This window comes from Canis lupus, chromosome 4, assembly GCF_003254725.2.
Source record: "Canis lupus dingo isolate Sandy chromosome 4, ASM325472v2, whole genome shotgun sequence".
Classification (NCBI taxonomy): domain Eukaryota; kingdom Metazoa; phylum Chordata; class Mammalia; order Carnivora; family Canidae; genus Canis; species Canis lupus.
The window spans coordinates 52,895,595-52,912,234 of record NC_064246.1 but is presented as its reverse complement, the minus strand read 5'-3'; the positions used below and the strand labels follow the sequence as shown (position 1 = coordinate 52,912,234).

General features: G+C 34.9%; 1 protein-coding gene across 5 annotated transcripts in view; it reads right to left on the bottom strand.

The window, feature by feature from the left end:
- CLINT1 (clathrin interactor 1) overlaps positions 1 to 16,640 on the bottom strand; it is a 59,752-nt gene that overhangs the window by 25,807 nt on the left and 17,305 nt on the right. For all 5 annotated transcript variants that reach the window (XM_025434291.3, XM_025434292.3, XM_035715197.2 and 2 more), the window contains exons 2-3: positions 1,951 to 2,055; positions 1,312 to 1,408 (exon numbers count right to left, since the gene is read on the bottom strand). In XM_025434291.3, the coding sequence (XP_025290076.1) occupies positions 1,312 to 1,408; positions 1,951 to 2,055 (202 nt within the window). The remainder of the gene's footprint in view (positions 1 to 1,311; positions 1,409 to 1,950; positions 2,056 to 16,640) is intronic.

The window sequence follows — 16,640 nt, the reverse complement described above, 5'->3', positions numbered from 1 at the left end:
CTTTGGTGAATGGTTAAAAAAAAATAATTCCAACATTAGCAAATAATCTTTGCGGGGGTAAGGGAGAGGGCAGGGGGAATGTCTTTACCTTATACTGGACTTTAAATACATAGTCAATTTGAAATTCCTCTTGTAACCACGGTAAATAATTATAAGTTGTCCATTGTTACCATGTGTCAAAAGATTAAGAAAAAATAGCTCTCTGATGTTAAGAAATACCTGAATATATGATACAAATAAACACTAAGCTTCTGGAAAGTGGCTCAGTTTTTACTTTTCCTCTAGGCAGTACAGAATGGTGAATTGTTAGAAACATCAGTTAAAGAGAACAATTATTTAGTAATTATATGATCCCATAGCATTTTCCCCAGATCAAATTAAATTTGGAAGTTAATGATGTGACTTTTGTTTCAGAAACTAGCTGCCAACAAATATGAGAAAATAAAGGTTTTATGGGATTTCTTTTTGGGGTGATGAAAAAATCCTGGTATTAGGTAGTGGTGACTGTTGCACGACTTTGTAAATACACTAAAAACCACTGAATGATGCATTGTGAACTTAACTTTGCTTGGTACAAACCTCACATAAAGAAACAGCAACTATTTTATCACAAATATTATATAAGCTAAAAGAATGACAGTGAATGTTTTCAGAAACAAATAACATCAAAAACATGAACTAAATAAAGCATTGCTCTTCAATCCTGGAAGTCAAAATGTTGCTTTCAGAGTTTCAGATATAAACATTATATGCCATTTTGAAAGCACAGGAATTTGAGTAACAAGAAAATATGGCGGGTTTGGGAAACAGATGACAATCTTTAGAATTCTACATTAGGTATCTGATAAAAAGTACATATTTGGAAATTTACAATGTTAGAATTTTAATATGTTTTAGAATCTCTATATTTTAAACTAACATTTCTGGTGCAGAACACTGTGTTAAAATTATTATAAATTAGGCAAATTTTATGTAGAGATGAGAAACCATATTACACTGTGGTTTTCATTTTAATTGCTCATACACTAAATATGCATCCAGCTGTGGATTCATTACTTTTGATATGCAAATATATTTTTGGTAGGAAAAATTTTAACTACTAAATAAAGATATTTTTAAGTATTATTAACATTAATTTTAAACATTTTACATTCAGAATAGTTGTTTATGGTGACTAGCAAATTTTCTTTTACCTGTTTAAGAATATCCTAAGATTTAATGTCCTTCATAATCACTTATGTATGCATATCTCAAAATTTCAAGCATTTGTTTTCAACATGTCAAGCAATAAAAACAAAATGACGTCCATACCTTGTAAACTCTTCTCCAATTTTTTTTGTTGTCTTTTAACATTCGTGACCAAAGCATGTTCATAAGTTCTGGAAATTGTTCATACATGAATGTAGCCCTGAAAAAGAATAATTTTCCTCAAGACTTTGCAATACATTAATTTTAACAGTAGATGGCAGACTTGTTCTAAGTTACTGTGTTTTCCCAAAGAGCTTAAAAAATTTAATAAGCTTAATACAAAAGATTTAGATATGTTTCCATAAAAATATTTTTCTCACAGTTTGTACAATGTCTAGGACACATGTAAATCCCACTAATTAATCTCATCCTTTACAAGCCCTTTACTTACCAAGATGGTGGTCTAGATGCTCATCAAAAAAAATTTCCTAACTTTATTTCAAGTTATTTTATACATTTCTCAAAATTTTATAAAAAGCTACAGTAAGTCTCTAAACTTCGTTGAAAAATTTGGTAGTACTTTTTCGAGCTAATTTTTAAGGGGAAATGGGACTCTGCGTAGAACTTCCTCCATTAATATCTGAATGATTATGCAAAATTTGTATCTGGCAGCTAAACTGTTTAAAACTGAAAGCAAATTTTGTATTTCTATGTAAAGATAGTTGGATTCTTTCTGCACTGCTGAGTCAAATTATCACTTACTTGGCAATCTCTCCCATGAGTTGCCCAGAAGGTCCCCAAGGATCATCATTCGTTGCTTCTCGAACCTTAGACTCGATCTCTGAATAATTCATAACCACATTGGTGCTGCAGAGAAAAAAAAATGCACGCACATACACACAAAGATTAGCATCAAAACTGAGAAACACATGAAAACTTAATAATGACACTACTGGGTGTCCTAATGAGATACCTCTACAGGGTGGGAAAGAAAACATCTTTTGTGCATAAGCTATTTCGAGGATACTATAAAACACATTTAAGTTATATTTAAGAAAATTTTATTATTCCATTAGCCTCCCAGAATACAGATGAGAGATTACATTAGAGCTGGCATAAGTCCAGTAAAAAATGGCTTTGGGTCAAATTAAAAAGGAAACTGAAAATGCTAGAGTCTATTATAAAACTAAGTTGTCACTTTTCCAACCAGATCTGGTTTACATGTACTCTTGCTTTAACAGAACTTCTGTAAATTAATCAGAAAAATTATATAAGAGCAGGATATGGGCAGCCCCAGTGGCGCAGAGGTTTAGCACAGCCTGCAGCCCGGGTTGTGATCCTGGAGACCCAGGATCAAGTCCCACGTTGGGCTCCCTGCATGGAGTCTGCTTCTCCCTCTGCCTATGTCTCTGCCTCTCTCTCTCTCTCTCACTCTCTGTCTCTCATGAATAAACAAATAAAATCTTTAAAAAAAAGAATATTATCTATATTGCATTAAAAAAAGCAATGACAAACTTCTAAAATTCTAGAAATTCTAAAAATATTTAAAATTGCTATGAAAATTTAACTGTAATCACTTGGTCTTTTTTCACTTATTTTTAAAAAATTAATTAATTTATTTTATTTATTCATTCATGAGAGACACAAAGAGAGAGGCAGAGACACAGGCAGAGGGAGAAGCAGGCTTCCCGCAAGGAGCCCGATATGGGACTTGATCCCAGAATCACACCCTGAGCCGGAGGCAGACGCTCAACCAATGAGCCTCCCAGGAGTCCCTTTTTTCACTTATTACATCACATACATTTCCTATGTCACTAGTTACCATAAGCCTCACTTTTGATGGCTACATAATATTCCATCAAGAGATTGTATGATAACATTTAACTTTCACTTAAGACTTCAGTAGTGGTCAGTCAAGAACATGGGTTCTAGGAGTCAGAAAGATTAGACTCCAATTACTCTGTGACTTTTGGCAAAAGTATTCTTTTTTTTCTCTTTTAAGATTTTGTTTATATATTCAGGAGAGTAGAGAGAAAGAGAGAAAGGGAGCACAAGCAGGGGGAGCAATAGAGGGAGAAGGAGAAGCAGGCAACATGCTGGGCTCGATCCTAGGACCTTGATCATGACCTGAGCCAAAGGCAGATAGATGCTCAATGAACAACCCAGGCACCCCTGGCAAAATTATTCTGTCTATATTCCAGTTTCCTCAAATGCAAAATGGGAGTAAGTAAGAATACTACCTCAAAGGGTAGCATCTCAAATGGTTTCTACTAGCACAGTATGAGACATACAGGAATTGCTCAATACAGGTTAGCTGCTATTACCATTATTATTACAGACAACAATCAATTAGAATTTAAAAATATTAGTATTTTTATAAGAATGAATTAACTTTGAAAAGGGCACCTTAAAATTAAGATACAAGACGGCAGCAAAATGTTTGCTTATTAAAACAATTTCCATACTCCTATGAACTTAAGAATTGAAAGACATTCTAAGGAATAAAGAAATGCTGTGAAAATGTGACAAACTGTAGCAATATTCAATTGACATCTAAAGCTCCTATTATTACTGAGAGCACTTATAATAGATGCTTATGAATATGGTCATTCGAATCTTCAATTTTAAACCCTTCAATTAAGCCTTAGAAATAGAGAAAAATCAGAATTTGTTAACTATTACATCCATATACCCTACTCTTGCTGTATGGTTTTTCAGCTATCAAAAACTTATATTTTTTAAAGGAAGAAAGGTTTGATTATAATTGGTATTCAAACCTGTTTCTCAAATATAAAGAAATACGAATTTTAAATTCATTGCAAACATTTCCCTTTCTTTGCCCTTAAAGAAAGAGACTAATAAATGGTTTTGGGTCAAATTTTAAAGGAACCATTACACATATAAATATGACTTGCCAAATCACAGAATAAATCTAGGTTCTAGATTTACATTTGGAATACTATTCTACTAAGAAGAAAAGTGAAATCCTATTACTTTCTTTCAAATTTTGGAGAAAGCTGCCTCCTAAAATATCAACTAGTTTGATAACAAATACAAATTGTTTCCCTGTGACATAACTTCTACTGCCTCCTTTAAAAATTAAGACTATTAAAGAATGAATTTTCATAAAAACCCAGTAATGATTCTATTGACAATAATTTTATGTATAAATACAAAGGACTAACATTTTCTCTAATTTCTTCCACAATGGAAACAAAATAAAATCAAGGCAGCCAATGACATATGCAATTTAAGATGCCACAAAATGATGGATTTCAAAATGCTTTTGTTTATCCTAGTGGCTGAAGAATGCGTGGTTTAGGCTGTTATAAGTGTCAACATGCAGCTGTGGGAATGAACAATAGCAATTAGGATTATAATTCACCCAAGCATTTCATTACCAAGAATGCACTTAAAATCTGTTTGCATTGTTTAATTTGCTAGAGAACAAGATGAAAGGAGTTAATCTCTAGTCCATGCACATGAAATATTTTTACTAGAGCCTTCATAAATGCTGTAGCTTTCAGAACACTACTTTCCTTGTTCAAGCTACAAAAGCCCATGGGTCAAATGAGAAAGGTCCTGTTTCTCTAACCCTTCACAAGATTCTTAGCTGAAGGCCTGTGTGTTTGAGTGCTGTGTGTTTACAGGGAGAGGTGGCAGAGAGCCAATAATTTAAGAATCTCCTTATTTCTTTGGTTGAAAAACAATGGGAACTATGTAAAATGACAATTTAGCATTAGAACACTTACAATATAGTTACAAAGTGTATCCACAAAAAGATATGGCAGTAAAAACAAACAGTAACAAAGTTACAACACTTCCACAAAGAAAATCAGGCTCTATTTTAAAGCCACTTTCCAGTGAAACTGCTGCTTCAGAAACTGCAAAGAACTCTTAAGATGAGATCCAATGGCCATAAAGAATTCCAAAACAAAGTATTTTTAAGCTGTACCTAATTCAGAAACAAATGTAAACTAAAACAAACAAAACATGACACTGTATAGTTTGGCCCTATTCCAGCTCACTTAAAAATAACTATTTCTAAAAAGGTAGAAATGGCATTTTGATCCTTCCTTTCCCATGTTTTCTGCTGCCCTCAATCCACACCCTACCCATAATTCCAGTGACCTTTTCAAAAAAGGAGAATAACCCTTTCCCTCCACCAAAAAAAGAAAAGTAAAAAAAAAAGAAATTATCTCCAGATGTGAAAGGAAAAATAGCTAGTTTAATTCCTAAAACTTCTGATTGACAAAAAAAAAAAAAAAAGTTTTAAAAATGGATACTTCAGACACTAGAGGGGGCTCTTCCAACAGTTTTTTAACACACAAAACTCAGACAAAGGTCTAGGATGTGTTCTGCAAACAAAATTACAGGAAATTATCAGGAAATAACCAAAGAGTGAAGAATGTAAGAAGCTGCTCGTGTTCTGAAGATTTTACCTTAAAGCAATATTGAATCACTGCTTTTTACGAAGATAAAATCCACAATTAAAATCATTATTGTCTGTATTAGTAAGATTCTTTATTGCATCTATAAATGCTTTTACATTTGCTCCTCACAACACCCCAACAGGTAGGACAGGACTAAGGGAGTCCCCAAGTGAGAGTACTTAACCCTGGACAACTCAGCACTGCTCACTCACTAGATCTTTAATGCCAAATGCTGAAAGTTACTGCCCTCAAATTCTGTACATATGCTTCTATGGCTGTGTCCGCAAAGCCAATGTTCAATTATTCAAGGATTGATTATTCACTTTGTAAATTATTAGTGTTCATTTTGGCTCTCCTCTTTATTCCTCATTTTCTATTTATTTCACCTCTCTCTACTGATAAAATACCAAGAAATTTTATTTAACAAGTTTGGGTCCAGATTTTAGAAGCAAGACTCTGGTTGAAAGTAAAAGCTAAAATGGGGCTTCTTTTCTTTTTTTTTTTTTTTAATATTTATTTATTTATTTGTTTGTTTGTTTGTTTATGATAGTCACACAGAGAGAGAGAGAGAGAGGCAGAGACATAGGCAGAGGGAGAAGCAGGCTCCATGCACCGGGAGCCCAACGTGGGATTTGATTCCGGGTCTCCAGGATCGCGCCCTGGGCCAAAGGCAGGCGCCAAACCGCTGCGCCACCCAGGGATCCCTAAAATGGGGCTTCTATTCATAGATGATCAATGCTTCTTCTAATCTGCATTAATGAATGACAAGAAAAAATTTGAACAGACCTTATTGATATTTGTTCTTGTTAAAAGTTCAATAATGCTTTGTTAAAACAAAACTATACACACCAAGAGAAAAGGTAAAGCTTAGGTATTATTCAGTTCTACCTGCTAACAAAGGAATAAGGAAATTGAAACAGACTGATTTAAGTATTTTCCCTAGGTTGTCTTAATTTTACTTCCTTTTCAAAAACTAGAGTCATATTTTTAATGTTTTCTTCTTTTAGTTTTAAACATATAAAGACTTCATTCTGAGATCAGGAAAATATTTAGCAGTTATTTTCTTTTAGATCTTTAATTGTACGCATGCATATGTATATCCATCCACATTTGCAGACAGAGTCCATGTAACAAGAAAACAGGCAGCAAGAGACAGAGACACAGTGTTAAAAGTAATGGTTTTAAATAGTATTTTTTTTCTTTATACTTTCCTGTATTTTCTGAATTTCCTCCCATGAATAGTTTACTATAATCAAGTGAAAAGTATTAAATGCCCCTAAAAATAAAAAGTACTGTATCATCAGTACATGTATTGTTATTAGCAACTTTTTAACTCTTTATAGGCAAATAAGCATCATGGTAGACCATGGAAAGTATAATTTATACTTGCAAAGTCTCCTTTTATCAGGCTAATAAGGGCAGCGAACTAGTAACTAAAATGTACGTATACACACTACAACATGTATACCAAGTGCTGCATGTGTAAAACTACAGGAACAATTTAAGTACCTAATATTAAAATTAACATGTTTTTAAGAAACACTTCTAGAAAAGAATGATTCCTGAACATTAAAACTTATATTTAAAAGCCACCTCTTTATCTCAATGTCACAAAGGTTTCAGAAAATACTTTTATGATACAGGTAAAACTATTATGCTCCTTGTAAAGTATCAATCTTTCAATAAGTTAAAAATAATAAAACACCCATAAAATAAACACTGAAAAAGAAAGTTTCCTCAGGTAACAAAATTTTTTTTTATGCTTGTTCCTTTTTTTTTAAGCTTCCTGCCAAGACATTAGGAAAATAGTTTTAAGAATACTTGCTCTAAAAGTTTGATTGTAGACCATGTTATACTCATTTTTCATCAAGGGATGGCTTTTACATTACCCTTATGTGCAAGCTGAATATTTTATTCAGTATAATAATATTCTTCTTATTATTTTTTAAAGATTTTATTTATTTGATGGAGAGAGAGAGAGAGCACAAGCAGGGGGACCAGCAGGCCTCCTGCTCAGCAGGAAGCCTAATGTGGGGGGCTCCATCTCAGGACCCTGGGATCCTGACCTGAGCTGATGCTTAACCGACTGAGCCACCCAGGTGTCCCCAATACTCGTATTTTAAAATCAAGTAATATGTATTACAGTCCTGTGAACAGAATCAGATTTGTGATCAACAACCAAAAAGTCTAGTACTCCTAAATCCAACAAATCCATAACTCTCATTGTTAGCAGAAATCTGAAATTGGTTACATAGAACAGTGTGAGGAGGTGGAAAAGCTCATTTGCTTGGCTGGATATTTGCTACCCATAAAAAAAAAAAAAAAAGCCTTCTTGATCTGAAAAAGCAATAAAAAATCTTAACACAAGAAATGGTTCAGTAGAAGAATTAATTTAATGTCACTAAAGCAAATATTATCATACTTGATTATATAATATCTTAGGTAAAAAATAAAGTAATACAAGGAATCAACTACAGTGCTCCCTCCACACCAGAAGAATAAACCTAATAAAATAAATATTGGAAAGTAGAGAAGAAAAATTATAACAAACCTAATGCTGGCCACTCTCTCTCCAGTGCTGCCATGCTGTCATTATCAGCAGCAGCCCCTTCTACCAAATAGAAAAAATGAGTGAGCAGAGAGGAAAAATATATTTTATAGCAACTCATTGGTAGAGAAGTTAAATAAACTCACTCAGTAGCACATGATTAGTAAACAACTGATGTTTAAATTCTTCTAGGTTTCCTAATTTCAAAGCCCATGTTCTATTATGCCACAATTCCCTAAAATTAGAGAACTGGGTAATATCATATGACCTAAAAGAAAAAACTTGCTAATTAATACATTAAGATGTCATCTGGGCACCTGGGTGACTCAGTCGATAAGTGTCCAACTCTTGATTTCAGTTCAGGTTACAATCTCAGGGAAGTGAGATGGAACCCCCATCAGGCTCCATGCTGAGTGTGGAGCCTGCTTAAGATTCTCTCTCTCCCTCTCCCTCTGCCTCCCACTCCCCATTTTCTTAAAAAAAAAAAAAAAAGATGACATCACAAACTGCTACTAAAAGAACTAAATGTTGATTTAATCTCTAAAGAAATATATTACCAATCATGGAAATTACATTTTCTTCATCTTTACTACATCTTAAATACAAAGTATCCCAACTGGAAAAGAGGAAGCCAACATGCCCTACTCAAATACAAATTCTCTTAAGCAAGGTAAAAAAAAATAGTTTGAAAACTGAAATTGAAGACATCAAAAATCTGAGACTCTCTTATCCATTCTTTTGAAGAAACAAGATTTAAGGAGAGTAACCTGGTTACTTAAAAAACATGCCCTATTTCAATCCACTTTTATCATAAATATGTGGGATGCTCATGTGCATATTATTTATGACTTCACCTATTTACACAAAGGACCATGCTGGATTATGCACCTTCTGTTTTCCTCTTTACTTTTCAAGAGGGAACACTAAAAGACTAAATGCTGAAACATGAAACTCTGCTTTTAAAAGAGCCATCAAGAATCTGCACTGAAATACTACACCTCATCCTTTAGCCATCATAGGAAAAAAAAATTAACACCAGATAAATATTAAAGAACAGTTTACTGACAGGTTTTATGAGAAAGGAGAAGAGTTCCACAGTTTACTTTTTAAAGCTCCAACTTTTTGAAGTTCTTTTTAAGGCAATTCTGGATACTCAAAGATCAAGTTAGATACTGTAACTGGGTACGGTACCTACAGCATTTTAAAAACATAGTACAGCCAAAAAAGCTGCCTAATTCCAAACACAAACTGCCTGCCTTTGCTGAGAAAACCACAGAAAATGTACTAATGTTCAAAAACACCCTTTCAATTTTCCTTCCCCATATGATATGATAATAGAAAAGTACCTCTAGCTGATGTAATTCTAACTGAAATTCTAATTATTTAAAGTTGTAAGAAAATTAAGGGCTATAACATACTCTTTGCGAAGCCAAAAACTATTCTTCCATCATTCTACCACCAAATTCTGTGATCCATCCTGATTGATGTTGGCCTTCAATTTCAGTAATAGTTCCATCCAGTACTTTCATGGGGTTGGGAAACTGAGAGTACAAAATTGAATCACTCTTGATGTTTTCCTATTATTGAATATTGTTAATTGGTAACGGCTCAACATTCTTGTAATCTTAACTCAAATTTTTAGTCTGCATTTGTACTGTTTATAAAGTAGAAAGATAAATTTTATAAAAATATATTTTCATTTTTTTGCAGGGGACAGGAGCATATTAAAATTAAACACTAAACATACTCTGCAGGTAGAAAAAACTAAGAACAAACCTAACATCTGTTAACAATAAAGACCTTTATTTACTATCAAAATTATGAACACAAATGTTTGTACAGACTCCTGATAGTCTTCCAGATTCGAACAAGAGTTTTAAAGTATTCTGTATATATTACACTTCCCCAACACAGGGTAACCAATAATTAAATTCATCAAGTTTTCTTTCTTAGGTATGAAACTTATGCATGGCAGAAAACTCATAATTTTTTTTTTTACCGATTCCATATAGATTTGATCATGTCATCAGTCCAAGGTACTACCAAACCCAATGAGTTCCTCTCTAAACACGCTTTATAAAGCTACTATTTTTCATCTATTAATCATTTTCTTAGGCTCTGCCACATTCACTACCAGTATTTTCTTGAGTTGTTTTTCACAAAGAAATTAAGTTACAATAGCCACAGAGCTGCCCCGTGGATTTCAGTGCCTGGTTTAGCTAAGTGACTTGTTTCTACACATGTAAATCAGATTTGGATCATAACAAAATTATACATTATTTTCTGTTAACAAGTCTAAATCTGTTTTAAAAAGTCAAAACTCAACAGAGAAATCAAGAATCTTCGGCACCTGAGTGGCTCAGCATCCGACTCTCAGTTTCAGCTCAGGTCACAGTCTCAGGGTTCTGGGATCGATTTCCCTGTCAGCTCCATGCTCAGCTCAAGTGTGCTGGAGATGCTCTCTGTTTTCTTCTCCCCCCAACCCCCACTGGCCCACTCTCTCTTTCTAAAATAAATCTTTAAAAAAAAAAAAAAAAGAATCCACTGTATTTTAGAAAGGAGAATGGTTACAGCGTAAGAAATGTAATGCAAAAAATATTTAAAAACTTATCAGTAACTGGCATTAGCCAACTTATGACATATTTTCTCTTCTAATCTGAAAATATGCCTATTACAGATCATCACTACTCCAAACGAGATCCTTATCTAAAGATTTCAAGCTTTGGGATGCCTGGGTGGTTCAGCGGTTGAGCGTGTCTGCCTTGGGCTCAGGGCGCCATCCTGGAGTACCAGGATAAAGTCCCATATCAGGCTCCCTGCATGGAGCCTGCTTCTCCCTCTGCCTGTGTCTGTCTCTACCTCTCTCTGTGTCTCTCATGAATAAATAAAATCTTTAAAAAAATAAAAAAATAAAGATTTCAAGCTTAAAAAGTGGCATTCCCACTCCATACAATTTCAAATTGTACATTAAATAAATACTTGGTCCCTTGCTTATGGAAGATGACCTAGTATTTCAGGAGAATTTCCAGTACTGATTCTGTTACCAGTTTACAAAAGTAAAAACTAATCACTTACATCTAAAATTTCTGGGATTTCTAACCACTGACACATTCATCACTTAAATGTAAAGCTGTCATAAGATGTAACTAGCAGAACTAATGCCTTATGAAGTTTTTCCCAAAAAAACACCACTGAAAATCATTATTTTATGGTTTACATAGAATGCAAGGTCAGGAAAGGTTACACAAAATGAGTAAGTCTTAAAGGAGTCAACACTCCAAATTTAGTTTCCCATGGAAAACTATGTACCAGATTAGAATGTATATGTAAATTGATCAAAGATAAAAACTTATGGAAACAGTGACTAAAATACCTTTTCATATTAAAAAGTCATTAATTATTTATAGTCCAACATAAAGTCTTTAGGGAAACACTAGAAGCCGCACATAATTATTCCAATGCTTCAAAAAATTTAGGAATTGATCCAAAACAAAAAATACTTAAAACCAGGATGGTAGTTGGATTTCTGCCCCTCAAAGTCTGTCGTTTAATTCTCTTTTCCAACAGTTACGAACCTCTTGATCACTATTAAGTGTGACTTAAACTGGCCATTTTTCAAGGAAATAGTTTAGTAATTTATGTAACAGATGTGCAAGAAAAACTACATGAATGAGAGTAAGCCAAGAAAAACATCCTGATGTCCACAACTAAATTATGACCTGTGGGAGGAAGAAACTATAAAATTATTTCCCTTTCCTTACAACTTCAGTGGTTAGCAATACCAAATAAAATAATCCATTTGATAGCAACCTATTTTCAAATATTAAAATAGGCCCTGGCTCCAGGAACTGTTTCAAAACATAAGGCCACCCTATCGGAAAATACTACACATTTATGTATTTTCATAATCTACTTCAGCTTTTATGGCTATTTTGTAGAAAAGCAAAGTAATATGTACATTAATTGACCAATAATTTATTAGAAATTAATAGGGCCCAGGTGCTTCGGTGGCTCAGTTGGTTAAGTGTCTGCCTTCAGCTTAGGTCATAATCCCAGGGTCCTAGGATTGAGCCCCACATTGGGGTACCTACTCAGCAGGAAGTCTGCTTCTCCCTCTCCCCCAGCTCATGCTCACATGCTCTCTTTCTCTCTCAAATAAATAAAATCGGGCCCAAATGCTCTCAGATCCCTGGACAAATAACTACTTTGTGTCTCAAGGCTCCTCATCTCAGATAGTTCCTATGTGTAAAAGAAATGAAATGAAACGTGTACCTACCATTTAGCACACATCGTTATTTTTCTGTCAGTATTTAGTTTGAAGATATTCTTATATGGCCCCTTACAGTAAACTAGCATAAGTATATTACTCACATCTCATTCATTGTTGCAGAACTTTGTAGCCACTGTAACTAGCAGCTTATCTGACCCACAGTATAGATACTGAAATGAAGATTTTAAGGACAGAAGTATATAGCAAGGCATAAACAACTTTATTATTAAGAAGTAGCCAAAGGGAAAAAAAAAGGTAGCCAAAGAACTGAAAATGAGTATTACTAAGAAATAGGACAAGTATTCATTAATACAAGCCCCAGCACAGAACTGCTATTTTACACTTAAGAGAATTTGTACTTTGAAGTTCATTCTCCTTATTAATCTTGGGGGACACCTGGGTGGCTCAGTGGTGAGTGTCTGCCTTTGGCTGAGGGCATGATCCCAGGGTCCTGGGATCGAGTCCCGTACCAGGTTCCCTGCAAAGAGACTGTTTATCCCTCTGCCTATGTCTCTGCCTCTCTGTGTCTCTTATGAATAAATAAATAAAATCTTAAAAAAAAAAAAATCTTGGAGTATACCACCTACTGTGAGCTACAGTTTTATTTTACATAAAGTAGCAATTTCCCCTTTAGTGGTAATCTGAACATCAGCTGATAAAATAAAAAGTGTCTTTGGGATTCACTAAGCTCATTTATATCTATTACTGGAGTTGCACATCCCAAAGCAAATTATACCAAAAACAAAGACTTTTAAGCTATTATAATAAGAAGGGAAATTATCTAGCATGAGGTTTTAGGTCTACAAGTCAGGAATATCAGAAGCTGCAGAATTCTGAGCTTTCAAAATGCCAAAAAAAAAAAAAAAAAAAAGGTCATATAATTCACTCTATGAGGTAGCTGGCTGAACAAAGCATTTTAGAAGGGCCACGATACCTGGTTTCTATATCCTGTTTCCTCTGCAAGAACACAAATCATTAAACTAAGAAATATCTGCCTGTTAATGCGTCTTGATGCCTTATATAAAAGCCCTTCTATTCTCCCTGTATCACAGGTGCTGCTGCTACTATGAGCTAGGAAGCAGATGACAGGCTTACAAAAAAGCTGTCCCAACCACTGGCTAGATCCATGATGCTGAAGAGTTATTTTCCAGAGAAGAACTCTGGTGGGAATAAGATGGGGGAGGGAATGTTCTATAGCTGGCAAAAGAAAAGGAGATTGTTAGATGGTTCAGGAAAGCAGGATAAAAAGCTGTTTCCAAAATTTGGTATTAATGGTGCTTGGAACAATATAGCAAGAGAACAGGAAGAGGCTGCCATAGTAGAAAATACTTTCCTTTCGCTGCTATAGAAAAAGAGCTCTCAAAACACAAAACTGATGAACACTAACCACTATCAACTATATAAAAACAAATGTGCATGTGGACAAAACCTAGAAGGAAAGAAAAACCCACGAAAAACAGTGTGTGAGAGGATACATTTGTTTAAAATTTTATATAGTGAAAAAATTGATCTTTTAAAGAAAAGGAAAACAGCATTTGTATATAAAACCTCTCTTGTCCCATGGCTGAGCTGATTTAATTCTGCTGAGGATCAGTTTCCGCTCCCCTGGCTCAGTAGCCTGTATGTTTTTTTTTTTTTTAATTTTTTTTTTTTTACTTATTTATGATAGGCACACAGTGAGAGAGAGAGAGAGGCAGAGACACAGGCAGAGGGAGAAGCAGGCTCCATGCACCGGAAGCCCGACGTGGGATTCGATCCCGGGTCTCCAGGATCGCGCCCTGGGCCAAAGGCAGGCGCCAAACCGCTGCGCCACCCAGGGATCCCTAGCCTGTATGTTATATCAGTGCCCTGTCTGCACAGATAAAAACTTTCTCAAGACCGCTTTGGATGGAGGACCAGAAGGGAAGAGTGTCATGTTGCTGTCTTTTGGCTAGCTGCAGAACAGTGCTGGAGACTATTCCCTAGGAATGCCAGCCCCAAACCAAATCTATTTTCTACTTCCTGCTGTATCTTTTTTATTGTCTATCTCCGTAACTTTTAAGATTTCCATTTTTATTTTCTTCTAAAACAGTACTTTTAGTATCTTGTGAAACATGGTAAGGTTTGGGAGATGTTATGTAAAACAAAGGCAATTTTTATTACTATAGCGCTTCCCAGAGACTATATTCTAACATGCATTGAGAGTCTCCAAGAGGGGACTATATCTGCATCTTTCATCCCACCACTCTTGTTTTTAGTATCTGTTACTTATTTTTTCTTGATGGATAGCTTTTCCTTTAACCTTTTTTATTTTTATGTCTTTAAATTCTTATCTGATGGCTAACTTTCAAGCCTTTTATCTTACTTTACATCTCACTTATTTTTACATTAAAAAAAAACCTCCTGACTGATCCTTACTATCTTGTGTAAGTCTCATCAGTTTTACTTTTTGTGCCTTTTCCACTGGGTTTTTAAAAAAACTCTTAAACTTTATTCCAATCTCTTCAAAGTTCCTATTTTTAGCTTTAACTGTTGTTAATTCTTAAACCTCTTTTAATAACCCTATATTAAACATCTTTCCTTTTTTCCTGTATGTCTTATTTATAATGCACTGCTGAATGACCAAAACAGAACAAAGAGCTCAAGAAAAGAAAGGGATTGCTTCTTCTCACAGTCCCTTATCCTCATACTGACTGCTGCTTTTCTGAGGCCCCTGATGTGGGGGTAACATTTTTTACAAGAATTGATAAAATACGTATATGAGATACTCAAAAAGAAATTAGCTTCATCAAGTCCCAAGGGTGAAAAAAAATTCTTCTTACAAATTTGAGCTGCTTTTTAACAATAAAATATTAGTTTCCATGTATTTGTGAAGGAGAAACATGAAGGCAGCTTCATAATTTCTCATCCTGAAAAATTATCTGAAGGTACATCATAAAGCTGGGTAGGCTGCATGCAGTTGTTGGATGTTTGGAGTTATCTTTGCTAGCCTTTTCCCACAATACCTACTTCCTGTTAATTTCCAAGACCTGCTCGTTCTGCATTAAAAATACAGGTACTCATCTCTAGGCTAGACTTTGATAAAAGCCTTTTAACAATCTCTCCATCTGTGTGTATTCTCTCTCTATTCATCCTTAAAACAGTGACTAGTTCAGTTTCCTAATATTTAGTGTTGGTCATGTTGGTCCACCACAAATTCATCAACACTTTACCCATTTTCCTCTTCATGTATCAGTGGACAATACCATCTACAGTTACAGCTTCAACATTGTAATTGATTACTTCCCTCCCTTCTTCTTATCCAGTATCAAATCCATTCCCTGGCCTTTTCTCCTCTAGTTTATAAGTATCTCTAATATATCCATCTACTTCTCCCTACCCACACTACCACTACCTTAGACCAGGGTCATGACCATTTCTCACCCAGATTATTGCCAACAATCTTGTAATTAATGTCTCTGCTTCTCCTCTATCTCCCATCAGGTTAGGGCCAGATCAGCTCTTGCTGAAATACAAATCCTATCTAAGCTCTCATTCTAAATCCTACAGTCTTCCTTATTTACCTTCAAGATGAAGTCCAAATTCCTTATCACAACACAAAAAGGTCCTTCATGCGAGGGATCAGCTTACTTTTTCAGTCCCATCACTGTCAATTCTCACCTCTAGGCCTCTGTACAAACCATTCCCTCTGTCTGAAAAGTCGTCTGCCTACCAATTCCTGCCCCGGCCTCACTTCACTTTACCATCAGGTTTTGGTTTAAATGTCACTTCCTCTAAGAAACCTTTAACTCCGGGGATCTGCTGATATGCCCTTCATACCACCCTGTTCTTTATCTTGACCGGAAACTAAAACTAGTGTACTATAACAGGCATGTTTGTTTTGTCTCCCTCCCTCTCTAGACTGAAAACATTCAGAGGACACAAACTATCTTTCTCACTTAAAGATCCCCAGTGCCTATAACAGGCTTGGTGATAGCCGATGCTCAAAAAATATATATTGAGTAATTAAATAGCTTAAATAACTTCTTTCCTGACTACAAATGTCCTGGTGATCACGACCTGCCTGATCTGGCCTCCATCTACCTGTCTAGCCTTTCCTCCCATTACTTGTTTCATTTCCTTTTTTGAGATAAATTATTGTATTGTATTGTAATAATTACTGTGTTACTAACTGAAATTTAAATATGCCCTTTCTTATCTCAGTAACTGTTCACTCCTGGAA